We start from the raw sequence: 19,045 nt of genomic DNA, 5'->3' as shown, positions 1-19,045 counted from the left end.
CTAAGTTCCATTTCTGTTTATGCCTAACAAACCAATATACAAATATAAGTGAACTATAAGCTATACGTCCTGGAAATACAGGAAAAATAAAATAAAATAAACCAACTATGTGAGAGCTTTGAAAGCTGGAGGGAAATAAAAGAAAAAGAAAGAACAGGCAAATTTTAAAAGGAAGCAAAAGAATCTGGGCATCACCACATTTTCTGTCTGTCCCCTAAAGGCAGCCAGTCTCTGAGGGAGCTGGTGTGGCGCAGCAGGCACTCAAGCAGAAGCTCCGGCCTCCTTTCTTGCTGAAGAGACCAGGGGAAGGAGACTGGGCAGCTAGGGCCAACAGAGAAATGAGGTAAGGACTCAGGAAGTAAGAGAACCAGAGGAGAAACCCCAAATTCTGAGTATGGAAGTTCAAGTCTCCGACTGACCCCTGAACAACATGTGTTTGAGGCAAACAAATCACCTTGCACCTGAGGCTTAAAGGGCACATCTAAGCAACTGCCCACATAATGACAGTGTGCATTTAACTTTAATGACAAGTTAACTACTTGCTAAAACAAAAACATCATGCTCTTTGCAACAATACAAAAGAATCCAGAGTCTACATAGTATTTACAATGTGCAAAATACAACCTCAAATTATTTGCCATATGAAGAACCAGAAAAATGTGACACGCTATCAAAGAAAAAAAAAACAAAACAGATACCCACCTCAAAATTATCAGACAAGGTCATTAAGACAACTATTTATAACTATACTCATCGATATAATAGAAAATACACTCATAACCAAAGACAGGAAAAGCAAATATGAGAAATCTCACATGGAAACGGAATAAAAAGAATGTATTAAAAAACCAAGCAGAAATGTTAGAAATCAAAAATATCTCAAATAAAGGTACTAAGTAGCAGAATGGATTTGATGAAGAAAAAAGTCAATGAACTTGAAAACAGATCCATCTGGGGAGAATAAAAAAGGCCGAACAATAATGAACAAGAAGGAGAGCACTATGGACAAATGCAAACATTTAAAAGGTGTATTACACAGAAAGGATTGGCAAACTACCTGGCTTCCTGCCAGACTTATAAGTAAAGCTTGCTGTCACACAGACACATGCATTTGTTTACTTATTTTCTATTACTCCTTTCACACCACAAGAGAGCTGAGCTCTTGAGTAGAGACCATATGGCCCGCAAAGCCTAAAATATTTACCGTCTGTCCATTTACAGAAAACTTTACCAATCCCTGGTATACAGCTAATCAGAAAAAGATATACAGCGAACCAGAAAAAGATACACAGCGAACCAGAAAAAGATACACAGCGAACCAGAAAAAGATATACAGCGAACCAGAAAAAGATATACAGCGAACCAGAAAAAGATATACAGCGAACCAGAAAAAGATATACAGCGAACCAGAAAAAGATATACAGCGAACCAGAAAAAGATATACAGCGAACCAGAAAAAGATATACAGCGAACCAGAAAAAGATATACAGCGAACCAGAAACAGATATACAGCGAACCAGAAACAGATATACAGCGAACCAGAAACAGATATACAGCGAACCAGAAACAGATATACAGCGAACCAGAAACAGATATACAGCGAACCAGAAAAAGATATACAGCGAACCAGAAAAAGATATACAGCGAACCAGAAAAAGATATACAGCTAACCAGAAAAAGATATACAGCTAACCAGAAAAAATGAGGAGGAAGCGGGGCAGAAAACATAGATGAAGAAATAATGGCCAAAAACGAATCATATGTAGAAACACAGATAACTACACATTCAACAAGTTCTGTAAAATCTGGACAAAATAAATTTTAAAAAACCATATGGAGACACTTAAATTTCTGAAAGTGAGAGATAATGAGAAAATCTTGACAAAAGCCAGAAAGACACCTTACTTTTTTTTTTTTTTTCTCCCCGCTCTTGTCGCCCAGGCTGAAGTGCAATGGCGTGGTCTTGGCTCACTGCAACCTCTGTCTCCCAGGTTCAAGTGATTTTCCTGTCTCAACCTCCCGAGTAGCTGGGACTACAGGCACTCGCCACCACGCCTGGCTAATTTTTGTATTTTTAATAGAGATAGGGTTTCACCATATTGATCAGGCTGGTCTCAAACTCCTGACCTCAGGTGATCCACCCCCCTCGGCCTCCCAAAGTGCTGGAATTACAGGTGTGAGCCACCGCACCCGGCCTATTCCAACAATTAAAAAGGAAAGATGACAACGTATATAACATGACCAAGTAGGATTTATCCTAGCACTGCAAGGTTGGTTCACCATACAAAACCCCTCAATTATACCACATTAATATAATGAAGGACAACAATCATGCAGAAAAACATTTGACAACAATATCTAACTTCCTTTAATAATAAGAAACAAACAAACAACCTGGAACAGAAGGGAATGTCCTCAGCCTGATAAAGGACATTTACACAAACCACAGTTACCATCATACTAAATAATGAAATACTGAAAGCTTTTCTCCAAAGATGAGCAACAAGACAAGGATGTCCATTCTCACCACTTCTATTCAACACTGTGCTGGAGGTTCTGGCCAGAACAAACATAAAATAAAATAATAAAATAAAATAAAAAATAAAATATGAAATAAAATGCAGCCAGACTAGAAATGAAGAAGTAAATCTATCTCTATTTACAAAATTACACAACATTGCATATAGAGAATCCTAAGGAACCCACAAATATATTTAGAACTAATAAACAAGTTCAGCAAATTTGCAGGGTATAAGATCAATATACAACAATCACCTGCATTTCCATACACTAACAGCTAACAACTTAAAAAAATTAAGAAAACAATTTCATTCACATGAAAATGAACAAAAAAGTTAGGAATATATTTAACCTAGGGGGTAAAAAACTTGTACACTGAAAACTAGAAAGTATCACTGAAGGAAATTTGAGACCTGAAAAAGAAACACATCCCATTTTCATGGACTGGAAGATTAAATATTATAAACACACCAACACTTCCTTAATTAGAGATTCAATACAATCCTACCAAATCCCAGCTGCCTTTTTTGTTTTTGAATAAACTGACAAGCTGATCATAAAATTCATATAGAAATGCAAGGAACCCAAACAAGACAGCCAAACAATCTTAGCAAGGAACTCAAATCAAAATAGCCAAACAATCTTGAAAATGAAAAACGAAGTTACAGGACTCATACTTCCCAATTTCAAAACTTACTACAAATTTACTGTAATCAAAACTGTGTGGGCCGCACACAGTGGCTCATGCCTGTAATCCTAGCACTTTGGGAGGCCGAGGCAGGTGGATCACCTGAGGTTAGAAGTTTGAGACCAGCCTGGCCAACATGATGAAACCCCATCTCTACTAAAAATACAAAAATTAGCCAGGCGTGCTGGTGCGTGCCGTAATCCCAGCTACTCGGGAGGCTGAAGCAGGAGAATCACTTGAGCCCAGGAGGCAAAGGTTGAGATGAATCCCAGCTACTTGGGAGGCTGAGGCATAAGAATCACTGGAGCCTAGGAGGCTGAGGCTGCAGTGACCCAAGATCCAGCTACTGCACTCCAGCTTGGATGACAGAGCAAGACTTCATCTCAAAAAAAAAAAAAGAAGATACCAACCCTGTGGACACCTTGATACTGGACTTCCTGCCTCCAGAGTTGGGAGAAAGTCCTTTTCTGTTGCTCGAGTGACCCATTCTGTGGTCCTTTGTTACAGCAGCGCTCGCTGACTAACACAATCTGCTTCATCACATTCCCTCTCGCTTGCTAAGTCCACCTTGCATAGCCAGCTTCAGGACCTGCAGGCTCCTTTTCCCCCTAGGCAGAGTTAGGTATTATAGGACCTCAGAACTGCAGAAATTGAGGCTGGAGGATGTCAAATTACTTGGTGAGGTAAGAGGCAGAGAAAAGATGAAAATCAAACTTTATCTGGTTCTGCGATCTGTGAAAAATATCTCCACACATTTTCAATACTAGATACTTAAGGAAAAAAAGTAAGAGAGAAACTGCTTACTTTTCAACCCAGAGCACCGAAACGAGTTTTACGCCTCTCTTCTGAGCTTTGTCCCAAGTGCTCTGGTAGCCATCTTTGAAGATAACGTGAGTTACTTGTTTGTTAAAAGTTTTTGAAACCTGTAGACAAAATGCAGAAAACAAAATGTACATTACTGTTCATTCACAACTTAAGTACAACTGATCAAAAAACCTCTACCCCAGCAGTTCTGTTTCTCAAAATCTGACAGAGAAACACTCGAAGGAATGCATAACGCTGCTTAAAACATATCTGTTCCAGTTAGGACGGTGAATCATACACACAAGTTCATGGCTACTCCCTCTAAAAACCCTCTGAAGTGTTACTGAAAGAATAAAGAGTTGGAGCCCTGCAAGGATAAAGAGAACAGAAGAGAAAATGTGGCCATGAGAAGGCACCACATTTTTAGAAGATGGAAAGAGTCAGATAATAATGGACATTTCAGAAAAGCTTTCTCCATCAAAAAAATAAAACCAAATGAAATTCAAAGGCAACAGAGAAAATAGAACATATATTTAACCAAAATTAAAAACACTTAATATCTTAAGATACTGTATTCATGGCTGGGCATGGTGGTGGTTCATGCCTGTAATCCCAGTACTTTGGGAGGCTGAGGCGGGTGGATCGCCTGAGGCCAGGAGTTCGAGACCAGGCTAGCCAACCTGGTGAAACCCCGTCTCTACTAAAAATACAAAAATTATCCGGGCATGGTGGCGGGCGCCTGTAATCTTAAATACATAAATACAAAGTAAGAAGGTTGAAAATAAGTACAATCATTCAAAAAGTTGGAAAAATTCAGCTAATTAAAACCAAAGGAAACTGGGTGTGGTGGTTCACACCTGTAATCCCAGCACTGTGGGAGTCCAAGGCAGGTGGATCATAAGGTCAGAAACTTAAGACCAGCCTGGCCAACATGGCAAAACCCTGTCTCTACTAAAAATACAAAAATTAGCCAGGCGTGGTAGTTTGTGCCTGTAGTCTCAGCAACTCGGGAGGCTGAGGCAGGAGAATCGCTTCAACCCAGGAGGTGGTGGTTACAGTTAGCCAAGATTGTGCCATTGCACTCCAGCCTGGGTAACAGAGCAAGACTCCATCTCAAAAAAAAAAAAAAAAAAAAAAGATACTGTATTCATGCAACATGATCAGAAGATTATTTTTTAATAGGATCCTAAAGAGCTCTTGGAAATTAAGAAAAGATGACATACGTAAAAAAATTTTCTACAGAAATATCAGACAATGAAGTTGAGAAAAGCTCACCGGTAGTAGAACAAAAGAACGAGAAGACGGACACAACAGGAGACAAAAGGCAAGAACATCAGAAGCTCAGACCAGGAGATCCAACAGCCAATCAACAAAAGTTAAAGAAATACAGGAATACACAAAATGGAGACAATATTATTAAAGAAATAATCAAAGAAAAGTTTGTCAAACTAAAGGATATGCATTCTAGATCAAAAGAATTCCCTACAAAGGCCCAGCACAAGAATGAAAACAGCACTACACCAAGCTTATCACAGAATTCCAGCATGGTTGGCGAAAGGGAAAAATATTAAGAGTGGGTAATCAAGGTGAAGAGGATGGAGACACATCACATGCAAACAATGATAAGTGAAAAGTGAATCAGTCTTATCAACAGCAGTCGGAAGTGAGAAAACAATGGGAAATACCTTCAAGGAAAAATAGTATTTGTGCTAGCATTTTACAGTCAGCTAAAATATTAGTCAAAGGTAACAGTATAATAAAGGCATGCTCAGACACTCATGGTGTCAAAAATTTTACCTTTTATGTATCCTTTCCAGAAGCAGAACTCATCTGCATAATTTTTATAGCATTCAATTATACTGAAGTAATATATGTACACCGCTTGGAAATATGAAGGCAAATACCAAAAGAAACAGATGATTTGAAAGTAGCTGTCTTTGAAAAATGGAAAAGGACATGTACCGCAAAGGGTTGCTGGTTTCTCTTTGTTTTCATTGTGAATTTCATGGCACTGCCCACTGGTCTTTTTAAACAATAAATATGTATTACTTTTATAACTCTCAATCTCCACACCCCCACCAAGTCCATGGGAGCTATCAAGGCAATTAATTACTGGGCTGAGATTCTAGATTAAGACTGACACCTAGAGATGAGTCTAGCATTTGAGGCCATTTTCCCACAAGGCTTTTATCAAATTTAGCAAACACTAAACAGGACAAAAATTGAGACACCTCCAAGAGAAGGGGGTCTGATAAAACCCCTACACCTTGAGCTGAGACCCAAAGAGCTGCATCTAGATTAAGGGTGAATCAGAAGTTATAATGACCCTCACAGGCCTGTAGTCTAGTTTTAAATCATCTCAAATCCTGAAATTGGCTTAAGATAATCCTGGATTATGAGTACTACAAATACCCAAATCTGTTACGACGTTAACAACTGTTGAATCTGTATTCACTATTCTTTCAACTTTCTGTTTGCCAATTTTTGAAATAAAAGGTGAAACCAAGAAGATCTAAAAGATCTACGATCTTAATGCTACCCTCAAACCACCTTGTCAACTCACTTGTCTAACGGTTTTTTTCTCATTCACAGTAACTCGTCCTAATCCCAAGTAAATGTTAGGCATGAGAACATGCAGACTCTCTCAGGTTCCTACATTCCAGTGTATCACAGTGGGCACATCTCCCCTCCTGCAGTGCAGGCCCTGCTCCTATATTCGGATTCCTCTCCACTGACCTCTTACTCAAGACAGGCATTAGGGAGGTCAAACAAGGCTCTTAGGGTAAAAAATTTAGTAGCACCCACTTTTTGCCTGGTGGTGAGTGCCTCTTAAGTTTTATACCCACGGCAGCTCTCTTGCCCCACCCTAACCTAGCCCTACCTTCCATTATCTTTTCTCCCATTTTTAATGGATCTCTTTCACTCAGCCTATCAGTCAGCCCCTCCCAAATGCCAGAAAAGGACATAAACAGGCTTTGTTCATAGATAACTCCCTATAAGAGTACATTAGTTCCCCCTTAACCACGGGGGGGTTAAGTTCTAAGACACGCCCGCGTCCCGCCCCCCACGCCTCCCAGTGGACGCCTGAATCCTGAGCTAGTACCGAATGGGTTATATACTGTTTTTTCCTATACATACATACACAAGGAAGTTTCATTTACAAATTAGGCACAGATTAACAATAATGATAACAAAATAGGGTAACTGTAACAATGTAATATAATAAAAATTATCACACACTGTGGCTGTAACTTTTGCAGTTTGTTGTGACTGCAACACTAGCATAGTTCTTCACAATTTCAAGATTAGAAGATTTGTTCTCACTGTAGATCTTAGCAACTTCAGCATACAATTTTTTTCCTTTCCTTAAAGTGGAGAACTTTCACCTTTTCACTTAAAGCACCTTAAGGCTTCTCTGGCATATCTGAATTGCCAGCATCACCACTCTTGCGCTTTAAGTCTGAAAATTAGGTCTGCCAAATTTAACCTGTCTTGCTTGCTTTTGGTCATTTGCTTTTTGTTATTTATTTATTTATTTCTATATAGTTGCAAGTCATGCTGCTAAATGCTGTAACAACCTTCACTGGCTTCCTTATAAGATAACACTTCTGGTGGATATGTCACCACAGTAACAGTTGCTTGTTACTTCTCAGGAACGTGGGGCAGCACCCGTACAGTTCAAACAGGCTGCAACCACCAACTCTTCAACCGGGCCTGTGCAGATGCCCAAGAAGTGACCTTTTGTCATCAGGCCAAAATCTTCACCATCGGATCCTACTAGTGCCTGTATTTTTGGTTTTTGGAGACAGAGTCTTACTCTGTCGCCCAGGCTGGAGTGCAGTGGTGCAATCTCGGCTCAATACAACCTCCGCCTCCCAGGTTCAAACGATTCTCCTGCCTCAGCCTGCGAATCACTGAGATTACAGGTGTGTGCCACCACATCCGGCTATTTTTTTTGTATTTTTAGTAGAGATGGGGTTTCACTATGTTGGCCAGGCTGGTCTCGAACTCCTGATCTCAGGTGATCCGCCTGCCTTGGCCTCCTAATAATGCCTGTTTTCTAAACATGCATTCCATGAACCCCAACTATGCTTGTGCAGATCATGTACTTCATTTTTCCCCACAGCTTAGATCACCCCACTTCCCTAACTGATAAATATCCCTAAGCCTTATCTTTGGGAATGAAGATTTGAGTACTCTTCTGCCTCCTAGCTGGGCTGTGAATGAATCTTTTCCCTTTTGTAAAACACGTCATCACAGTGATTGGTTTAGTGTGCGTAGGCAAAAGATACCTATTTGGTATCAAGGACATTACTAAGTCAAATAAAGGCTACTTGAACACAAGCACTATGTGATAGTAAATCTGCTAACAGAGATGGCTATACTAAGAAACCCTGAATAAGGCAAATTGTTTGCTGTCTCCATTTCCTCATATCTCAGTGATTCCTGCCCATTTCACTGAAAACTGCACTAAGTTCAGCAATGACCTTATAGTGTTCAAATCCAAAGTACACTTGCCCATCCTATCTTTCTTGAACTCTCTGTAGTTTTTAAAAATTCCATCTTTAAAATTACTCCCTCCTAGCTCTGAAAGGCAATTAAAAAATTACTCCTGGCTGGGCTCGGTGGCTCATGCCTGTAATCTCAGCACTTTGGGAGGCCGAGGTGCACAGATCAGGAGATTGAGACCATCCTGGCCAACATGGTGAAACCCCGTCTTTACTAAAAATACCAAAAAAAAAATTAGCTAGGCATGGTGGCATGTGCCTGTAGTCCCAGATACTTGGAAGGCTGAGGCAGGAGAATCGCTTGAACCCAGGAGGCAGAGGTTGCAGTGAGCCGAGATCGCGTCACTGCACTCCAGCCTGGCGAGAGAGCGAGACTCCGTCTCAAAAAAAAAAAAAAAATTACTCCCTCCTTTGACTTCCACACTTGCTTTTCTCCTTCTCTTGGCATTCTTCTCTCCCTCTGTCACTGGGTCCCTGCTCCCATCACCTGTCCTTGAATACTGAACAACGCTCCTCTGCCACCACTCTTCATCCTAACCATGCCTCACATGGGACGACGTCCACACCTGTGACTTCACATGACCCCTATGGTCCTGACCCCCAAATCATCATCTCTAGCCTTGAACACTCCAAGTTCCAGACTTGTATATCCAAATGTCTAACAGATATTTTCAATATGACCAAATTTACAACTTTTCCCTTAGAAAACTGTTCCTTTTCCCGTATTCCTCACTTTGCTTAATAGCACTATGCACCCAAGTAACCAGTGTAAGAATCCAGCATTTCATCCTAGGTTCCTCCTCCTCACTCAATGCCCACAGACCCAACTGTTCTGTAAGCCCTACTGTTCTAAATTCTTCACACTTTGGCTCTTTTTTCTCCCACCACTTATCCATTGCTTCATCCATATTCTAAGTAATAACTCTCAAAATATGAAAATGCAAATGTAACTTTTTACCTATCAGAAGACTGTCATATGACTCGACAGCAAAATAAATGTCTTACCTTTGCCCCCATATCCACAAGCTGTGTGGTAAATGTCTTTGAATAATTTTCTGTTCCATTGGATGACCACACTTCAACATAGGCCACTACATCTGAAAACAAGATATGAACATGAAATATACATTTGTAATTCCAGCATCCCCTGCTCAATAGATTTTGTTCTATTTATATTCAAGAGTAAACCGAGGCCGGCACAGTGGCTCACTCCTGTAATCCCAGTACTTTGGGAGGCGGAGGCGGGTGGATCCACAAAGTCGGGGGTTTGAGACCAGCCGGGCCAACATGGTGAAAACCCATCTCTACTAAAAGATACAAAAAATTAGCTGGGCATGGTGGCAGGCACCTGTAATCCCAGCTACTGGAAGGCTGAGGTAGGAGAATCGCTTGAACCCAGGAGGCAGAGGTTGCAGTAAGCCGAGATTGCGCCATTGCACTCCAGCCTGGGTGACAGGGCGAGGCTCCGTCCCAAAAAAAAAAAGAGTAAACCAAAAATTTATTCTACTGGCCAGGTGTGATGGCTCATGCTGTAATTCCAGCACTTTGGAAGGCCAAGGCAGTGGGATCACTTGGGCGCAGGAGTTTGAGACCAGCCTGGGCAACATAGTGAAACCCTGTCTCTACAAATTTTTTTTTTTTTTTTTAATTAGCCAGGAATGGTGGCGAGCGGCTGTAGTCCCAGCTACTGGGCGGGAAATGGGGGTGGGGAGGGTGGAGAAGCTGAGGTGGGAGAATCCCTGGAGCCCAGGAGGTAGAAGCTGAGTTATGATCGCAACATCGCACTCCAGCCTGGGCAACAGAGCAAGACCTTGCCTCAAAAATAAATAAATAAATTTTCTTCTACTGGCTGAGCAAAGTAGCTCACGCCTGTAATCCCAGCACTTTGGAAGGTGGAGGCGGGAGCATTGCTTGAGGCTAGGAACTCAAGACCAGCCTAGGTAACATAGTGAGACCCTGGCTCTACAAAAAAATAATAAATTAAAAAATAAAAATAAAAATAACCGGGCATGGTAGTGCCTGTAGTCCCAAGTTACTCAGAAGGCTGAAGCAGAATTGCTTGAGCTATTATGTGATCATGTCACTGCACTCCAGCCTGGGCAACAGAGTAAGACTCTGTCTCATAAATAAATTTCTACTAAAAGCCTATTCAAAATAGCTTCAGTGGAATTTATTAAAATTTTAAGCAAAGAACAACTGTACCCATACAATACATGTGAGTTTACATTCCTAAAATTAGTTGCTTTCCCCAAATTCTTAGGCTTAATTTTTCTAGTGCAGAAGCCTGTTTTCTGTAAACGAACAGATGGTAAATATTTCAGGCTTTGTGGCCAATACAGTATTTGTCACAACTACTCAACTTCATAGTTGTGGCACAAACGTAACCCTAGGTAATATATTAACGGGCCAGCCTGTGTTCCAACAAAACTTTATTTATGGAGAAGGAAATGTGAATGTGATATAATTTTTCATTTGTCCTTTTTTTAAAATAACTTAAAAATGTAAAATACATTCTTAGCTTGTAGACCCTACAAAAACAGGCAGCAGGCTAGATATGGCCTGGGGGGCATAGTCTGTAGACCCCTGTTGTAGTGGATATCCTCTTCTCAAAACCTGATGTTTAAAAGAATTTTCCAGGTGTGCCATTGGTCAATGATTGCGGGTAACGCTAAAGGAAAACTAGGTTAATTTAACAAAATACTAACATTAGAAAAATAGCCACATCTGATTACGGAGTTTGTATAAAGCCTCTAGTCTTTTCTTTTGGCTATGAGGTTTTATGACTCCAGACCCCACAATACAGGCCCCTTTTTTCCCACGGTCAAACTCTACAAGACATGTGTCCGCTATTCCCCTCTCCTGGGCTCTTCCAGGTGCACAAAGGGCGGGACTGGGTGCGGTATCATATACTGGTTAGGATAGCAGCTCCGGTCTAAGACCCTGTCAGCACTGATTAGCCACACACAGGGGGAGAGGCACCTAAATTCCAATGCCTTAGTTTCCGCCTGTAAAATGATGTAAGAGAGTTGATACAGCGGTTAAAAAATTAGACAATACCACACTAGCCTAAGCACAGCGCCTGGCACACAAACACTCCGCAGTAAAAGGCGGCTCCTATTAATGGAACAATTAGCATAGAAACTCAACTGCCGCCCCTCCAGGTGGGCCTCAGAGGGGGTCGAACAGGACCAGACCCAGGAGGGCCGCACACCAACTTCCGGAGGGCAGGACTCTGCCTGCCTGTGAGCCCCGGATACAGGGACTAAGGCAGCAGGGGTGAGAGCAGGTAGGGGCAAGGCGGGATTTGGGGGACAGGCAGCATGGGGGAGGGAGCAGGCAGCGGGGGATTGAGGGAAACTAGCAGCACGGGGGTTGGGGGACAAGCAGCACGGGGGAGGAAGCAGGCAGTCGGGGGTTTGGGGGGGCAGGGGGCACGGGAAAGGAAGCAGGCAGCCGGGGGTTTTGGGGGGACAGGCAGCGGGGGAGACAGCAGGAAGCAGGGGGTTTTGGTGGGACAGGCAGTGGGGGAGGAAGGAGGCGGCAGGGGGTCTGGGGGGAGACAGGCAGCGAGGGAGGGGCGAGCGGGGCTCCTCCCACGGGACCCCCCGAGTGCGCCCGCGACCAGGGGTGCCGGTCCTCAAAGCCCCCCGCTGCTGGAGCAGGGAGCAGACAGTCCCTCACCTTTCAGGATGGGGGCGGCCATGACAGACGGCGGGATCCGGCCGGCTGGACTGCGCGGTGCTTGAGAGCCTGGCAGCGCGGGCGGGAACTGGGCATGCGCGGGGAGAGCGCGCCGCTTTCACCGCGCTTGGCTGAACCCGCGTTTCCGGGATTTCTTTGTAGGTGAGGCGGAAGACTGGAGGGAGCTGAGTACCCGGAAAGAGGGTCCGATTCCGCCTCGCCGCGCCTCTGGCTGCCGGGCCGTGGGTTTTTCTCTCCTCCTGGGAGTAACGAGGACGACGGCCCCTAACCCCTGAATTAGCCTTCTATTTCCATTAGTGACTTAGAAGCTACCCGGCGCCTCATCTGAGCTCACCTGAGCTGAGGATCAGGAAGGGGAGGGGCCACAGTCATTGCCTCGCGGGCGCGGCGGGACCCCCGCGGATGGCTTTGTGCGGACTTTCGGCACCGTTATGCCTGCCCCCCAGCCCGACACCACCCGGGGCCGGCACGCCACGTTACTGTTCGGGGCCGGACCCACCGCCCTGCCTGTTCCGAGGACCCGGACCTCCGATCCCGGGGATGGGGGACCCCGAGACCTCAGACCCCACGGAGGTTACCCTGAGACCTCAGACCCCATGCGGGGACCCCGAGGCTTCATACCCCCACAGGAGGACCCCAAGACCTCAGACCCCACAGGATGACTCCGAAATCTCAGAACCCCGCAGGAGGACCTCGAGACCTCAGATCCCCAGTAAGGGAGTGAATGAGACTTCGGATCCCTGAAGCAGCAAATCCCTGTGGGGGCATCCCAGGACTCAGGTCACCGCGGGGTGAACCCAGACCTCACATTCGGGCAATCCCCAGGCCGCCGATCGGCCGGGCATTACCCACTATCCCGGCCACCCCCCGGAGCTCAAAGGTTTGGCCCTCCAGCTGCTCCGCCCTGCCGGCTCCCAGGCTCAAACCTCCAGCCCGCGGATCCCCGCCCCGGAAGCAACCAGGTTCGCGGGAGGTTACCTGATTAGTCCAAGGTGATACAGCTGGTAACTGATGGAGATGTTGGTACTGAAATTCACGTACTTTTAGTTCTTTCTATTGAATCTAGAGGTAGAATACATGTACAAGAATATCAACTACCGTCTACTCAGGTCTCTGAACAATCTGTTTATTCATTCACTCTCAGCAATTAATAGGATCCAGTGAGCCCTCTGTGGTTCTGAAGAATTGCCTTGAGTATATGCAGCCTCAAAAAACCCACTTCCTAGGCTCAGTCTTTGATCAGTATTTATCATTACCACAAGTTATTGCTCTAATAAACTCTACTCTGGAAATATGGGGTTATGGTTTACTTGGGAGTGTGAGTTCAGGTCATCATTGAAGACTCACGTACTTTTACTGAGAAAGTGACATTGATCTCTAGATTTAGAATTAAATGATATGATGAAGCATATAAACCAATTACTTTTGGTCAAGGTGGTAAAAAAGAGTTTAGTATTTGATAGATTCTTCAGCTCCACGATCACAAATATTTTCTCCTATGATTTCTTCTAGAAATATTACTGTTTTAGGTTGTATGTTAGGTCTAGGATCTACTTTTTTTTTTTTTTTTTTCTGGCAGGGTCTCACTCTGTTGCCCAGGCTGGAATGCAGTGGTGTGATCACAGCTCACTGCAGCCTCAACCTCCTGGGCTCAAAGGATATGATCTACTTTTAATTAATTTTTGTATATGGTATGGGATAGGGACCAAAGCTCATTTTTTTGCATGTATACATATCCAAATGTTCCAGCATCATTTGTTAAAAAGTTATTTTTGTCTCTACTGCATCATTTCCTTTGTGCTTACCTCAAAGTCTGTGTCGCATATGTATGTGTTTCGTTTTAGGCTTCCTATTCTGTTCCATTGAGCTATTTGTCTTTTTGCCGCCAGCACCATGCTGTTTTGATTATTGTAGCTATATAAATAAGTGATGAAATCAGGTAGTTTATGTCCTACAACTTTATTTTTATTTTTCAAGGTTATTTTGTGTCTTCTAGATTCTTCAAATTTCCTTATAAATCTTAGAGTCAACTTGTTTTGCACAAAAAAAGACTGCTGGGATTTTGATTGAGATTGTGTTGACTCTACAGATCAATTTGGGGAGAATTGACATTTTAACCGTATTGAATCTTCTGACCCATTAACATTTAGGTCTTTTAAAATTTCTCTGGCCAGACGCGGTGGCTTAAGCCTGTAATCCCAACACTTTGGGAGGCCAAGATGGGCCGATCACGAGGTCAGGAGATTGAGACCATCCTGGCTAACACAGTGAAACCCGTCTCTACTAAAAATACAAAAAATTAGCCGGGCGTGGTGGCATGCGCCTGTAGCCCCAGCTACTCGGAAGGCTGAGGCAGGTGAATGGCGTGAACCCGGGAGGCAGAGCTTGCAGTGAGCGGAGATCTTGCCACTGCACTCCACCTGGGGCAACAGAGTGAGACTCCATCTCAAAAAAAAAAAAAAATCTCTTATAACTTTTCTTAGATTTTAACCTAAGTATTTGGTTTTTTTTTTGTTGTTTTTTTTGAGACAGGATCTCACTCTGTCACCCAGGCTGGAGTGCAATGGTGCGATCATGGCTCAACTTGAAGCCTCGACCCTCCTGGGCTCAAGCTATCCTCCCACCTCAACCTCCTGAGTAGCTGGGGCTACAAGTGCACACGACCATGCCCAGTTAATTTTTTAAATTCTTTGTAGAGGCGGCGTCCCACTATATTGCCCAGGCTGGTCTCGAACTCCTGGGCTCAAGCAATCCTCCCGCCTCAGCTTCCCAAAGTGTAGGGATTACAGGCATGAGCCACTGTGCAAGGTCTTGTGTTTTTTGATAATATTGTAAATGGTGATTTTTTTCATTTTTGTTTCTGATTGTTGCTAATATATGGAAATATAGTTGATATCTGCAATTGATCTTATGTCCTGAAAACTTGCTAAATCTGCTTAATAATTTTTTGTACATTCAAAATGATGTTCTACAGGTAGTCATATTGTCTCTGTTGGAAGGAAAGCTTTTCCTCGTTCAATGTGGGTCCTGTGTTTGAGGACCTGCAAATTAACTGATAACAATAGGTTAACAGGAGAAAAGACAAGGTTTAGAGTAACTTACTAAATAGAAATAAAGGTTTATAGATCCACTCAACAAAATGTGTTGGGAGATTTTGGAGTTTCAGTAGAAAGTTGTGGAAGGTTCTTTTGGGCTTTTGGATGCTTATGAGAATGGGCAATCTGTCTCTACAGCAGTGGAATTCACAGGAAACTTCCTCAGAGGGAGGCCAATGGCAGCTGTATTTTCTGGAGGCTCTGCTTTAGTGAAATATAGGGAAGTTCAAATAAAATTTCTTGCTGCATCTTTCTTAGGTCAAATATTTTCACAGTAAAATAATCTTTATACCAGCTTTTAGGGCCTGAATGATCCACACATTTCTCCATCTGAAACTTCCCTAGAAATTTCATTAAAAAAAAAAAAAAGAAGCTAAGTTGATTGCTGTGGGGAGATGATTTGAGTTAGAAATTTTAAGATGAGAGATCTGCAAAAGGGAGAAAAACATAGATTAGAACAAGGAAACAAAAACAACGATTAATGTTCAGAGCAGATGATAAACCCAGTCTAGAGGACAAGCCAGTTATGAAATTTTCTAAATGTTGGGCTCCAGCCATCTTTAGTGAGGGTGGTAGTGATAGGTAGTGTTGCCATCATGGTTATTTCCTGGAGCACAGTCTGGAAGATGCAGGTGTTCTGGGGAAATATTTGAAAGACCCAAGTGTTGTGCTAAGTCTGTTGAAGTTTATATCTAGCCATCCAGCTTCAGCTTGCAAGGCTCTGAGAAGGAAGCAGTTGTAGTTCAGTGACATCAAGTCAGTACAGTGGGAGGAAAACTGGAAATACTCATTACTGACAAAATGTATAAGATGGCAGGACCCAGGTTTTGTTTTGTTTTTTGTTTTGTTTGTTTGTTTTTGAGACAGAGTATCACTCTTGTTGCCCAGGCTGGAGTGCAGTGGTGCAATCTCGGCTCACTGCAACCTCCGCCTCCCGGATTCAAGTGATTCTCCTGCCGCAGCCTCCCAAGTAGCTGGGATTGTGGGCTAATTTTGTATTTGTAGTACAGATGGGGTTTCTCCATGTTGATCAGGCTAGTCTCGAACTCCCGACCTTAGGTGATTCCCTGGCCTCGGCCTCCCAAAGTGCTGGGATTACGGGTGTGAGCCACCGTGCCTGGCCGGTAGGATCCAGCTTTTAAAGAGGTAAAAAAAATTGCTCAAAGACAATGAACAAGACTAGAGTCTGATAACTCACACAATTGGGTTATAGTTTGCCATTGAAACATAAAATTTCTCTGTATAATTATTACCACTGAGATCAAAGATAAACAAAGTAAGATTACTCTTGTTTACAAAATAAGTCTTGTCTCATTAAATTTGGCCTGATCATTTACATAAGTCCAGCAAGAATGATAATTGACCACAAGAGCCTTTTTAAGTTTGCTTGGCTGGAACTTTTATAAGGAATCTCAGATTAGACTTTTAAGACTACACCTACACAGCCGGGCGCGGTGGCTCACGCCTGTAATCCCAGCACTTTGGGAGGCCGAGGTGGATGGATCACAAGGTCAGGAGTTCGAGACCATCCTGCCTAACCCGGTGAAACCCCGTCTTTACTAAAAATACAAAAAAATTAGCCGGGCATGGTGGCGGGTGCCTGTAGTCCCAGCTACTCGGGAGGCTGAGGCAGGAGAATGGCATGAACCCCGGGCGGTGGAGCTTGCAGTGAATCGAGATTGCGCCACTGCACTCCAGCCTGGGCGACGGAGCGAGACTCCATCTCAAAAAAAAAAAAAAAGACTACACCTACACTATCTGTAGTTTCAGATAGAGAAATGTGGGGATCCATTCAGACCCTAAAACTTTTGCTCTTCTTGAGGTTTCCAAAACATCTTAAGGCCCTGGGCCTGTCAGTAAGTGACCCATCTTACTCACCTGTAAGCCTGGAACCCTGTAAGTCAGGTAAGGCACCAGGTCAATTATTTCAAGAGAGCTTTGTAAGCATCGGCTCCATTAAGTCAACCTTAGTTTCTTAAAAATGTCTGGTCACATCTAATTCTATGCACATCAGTCTCAAATATGACATTCCAGTCAAAGTCTTGGTAATATAATCAATTTTTCCAAGTAATGTCCTTTTTTAAGGAGAACAGATTGTTCTTGAATTTATGCAAACATCTATATTGCCATGAGAATAGGAATATTCAATAAGAATTGGCAAATTTTAGAGGAAGCAGGAGGGAGAAAAAGATAAATTTTTCATTTCTACTTATGAAAGTTTATTAAATTGTTATCAGTTATGGATAGCTTAAGAGTAAAGAGAAATCAAAGGATGTATCACAACATTTGGGGGTTTTCAATTATTTCCCCAGAACACTTGCATCTTCCAGGCTCTGCTCCAGAAAATAACCATGACTCCAACACTACCACTACCATCCTCACTAAAGACAGAACCCCACATCTAGAAAACCTCATGACTGGTTTGCCCTCTGGACTTAAAAACTGGGTTTATATTCTGCTCTGAACATTAATCATTGTTTTTATTTTGCTTCCTTGCTCTAATCTATGTTTTTTCCCTTATATTCAGGACATAGAACATTCAAGAACCAGCAATGTTTCAAACAAAGGCCATTTAAAAAATCATTACCATTGTTTATCAGTCACCCCAGTTCCATATGATTAATTCTGGTCTTGCTTGATCTTGGATTAGCAGTGTCATGAACCCATCAGCTTTTCAACTAGAGTTCTGGAAATCCTTCCTTAGTGCAGTGGTATGAGATTAAAGTTATTTAATCAATGTCATCAGAAGCCTGTACCCCACAGTACTGTTATAGGCCTTTCCATGGGTCTTAGAGACACAGTCCTTTTTGTTGAAGATGAAGTATTCTGGCTAATAACTGATTGCAAGAGCTTTCAGGAAAGTATCAGAGTAAAATAATAACTGTGAATGACAAAAAGCCTAAAATGGCCATGGTAAAGATCGGATGAAGGTTTGTTTTAATTCAATTAACAAGGAAAATCAGTTTTTTGTGGCATACATTTAAAATCATAACTGGAATTATGACTGATAATATTATACCAGGACATATTATGGTTATCAAGGGCATTGACAAATTTCTAGGAACTTCATTCAATTTCTGAAATAATAACATTTATCCATGCAAATACCACCTAAGGAAGGTTAAGTATCTTTTCTTGACAGTGAGTGCCTCCCATGCAATTTAACATATTGAATAAACCTAATTAGTTTAACATCTCTCTTTTTACAAAATGAGAGAACAAATATTTTGAGATTTTCTAGGGGCCCTTTGGAAAATCTCAAAGTCAGTTTAAAGTTAAAAAAATTTCATTTAGAATTTCATTTGGGGAAGTTGTCAAAAATGCCAAAAGCTTTGACCACTTGATTAAATAGGATCACAGGTCACTGTGAAACAACACTTAATTATCCATTTAATTAAAGTGACAATAAAAATAGCCATAGGAGAGCCTATGATTGTAAGAAAAAAAATAGCTTTTTTTTAAGATGAGAAGATTTAGTTCTCTTAAATAATCAAAGACATGATAAAGCACCAGAAATTATTCTAATAAAACACAGTCACTGATTTCTGGGTGGTATTAATGAAAAAAATATTCTTAAAGTTGTTGAAACAGTAAAGACTTTTATTTTTTAATTTAAGACAGAAGTTTTATGATTACTCAAATCAGTCTCCCCAAGGAGCATCCAGGGATCAGAGTTTTGAAGGATAACTTGGTGGGCCGGGGGCAGCCAGTGCTTCAGGAGTGCTGAT

General features: G+C 42.4%; 1 protein-coding gene across 5 annotated transcripts in view; it reads right to left on the bottom strand.

The window, feature by feature from the left end:
• The window catches only part of MCPH1 (microcephalin 1), a 240,728-nt gene extending 228,364 nt beyond the window's left edge, over window positions 1-12,364 (bottom strand). For 3 of the 5 annotated variants that reach the window (XM_063669328.1, XM_054499957.2, XM_063669330.1), the window contains exons 1-3: window positions 12,202-12,364; window positions 9,526-9,617; window positions 4,013-4,131 (exon numbers count right to left, since the gene is read on the bottom strand). In XM_063669328.1, the coding sequence (XP_063525398.1) occupies window positions 4,013-4,131; window positions 9,526-9,617; window positions 12,202-12,223 (233 nt within the window). In that variant the 5' untranslated portion in view covers window positions 12,224-12,364. Of the gene's footprint in view, window positions 1-4,012; window positions 4,134-9,525; window positions 9,618-12,201 lie in introns of those variants that run through there. The other 2 variants (XM_063669329.1, XM_054499958.2) reach the window with 1 other exon arrangement.
• Between the last annotated feature and the right edge of the window lie 6,681 nt (window positions 12,365-19,045).

This window comes from Pongo pygmaeus, chromosome 7, assembly GCF_028885625.2.
Source record: "Pongo pygmaeus isolate AG05252 chromosome 7, NHGRI_mPonPyg2-v2.0_pri, whole genome shotgun sequence".
Lineage (NCBI taxonomy): Eukaryota > Metazoa > Chordata > Mammalia > Primates > Hominidae > Pongo > Pongo pygmaeus.
The sequence above is the reverse complement of the archived record's forward strand: the minus strand, read 5'-3'. Positions and strand labels throughout refer to the sequence as shown.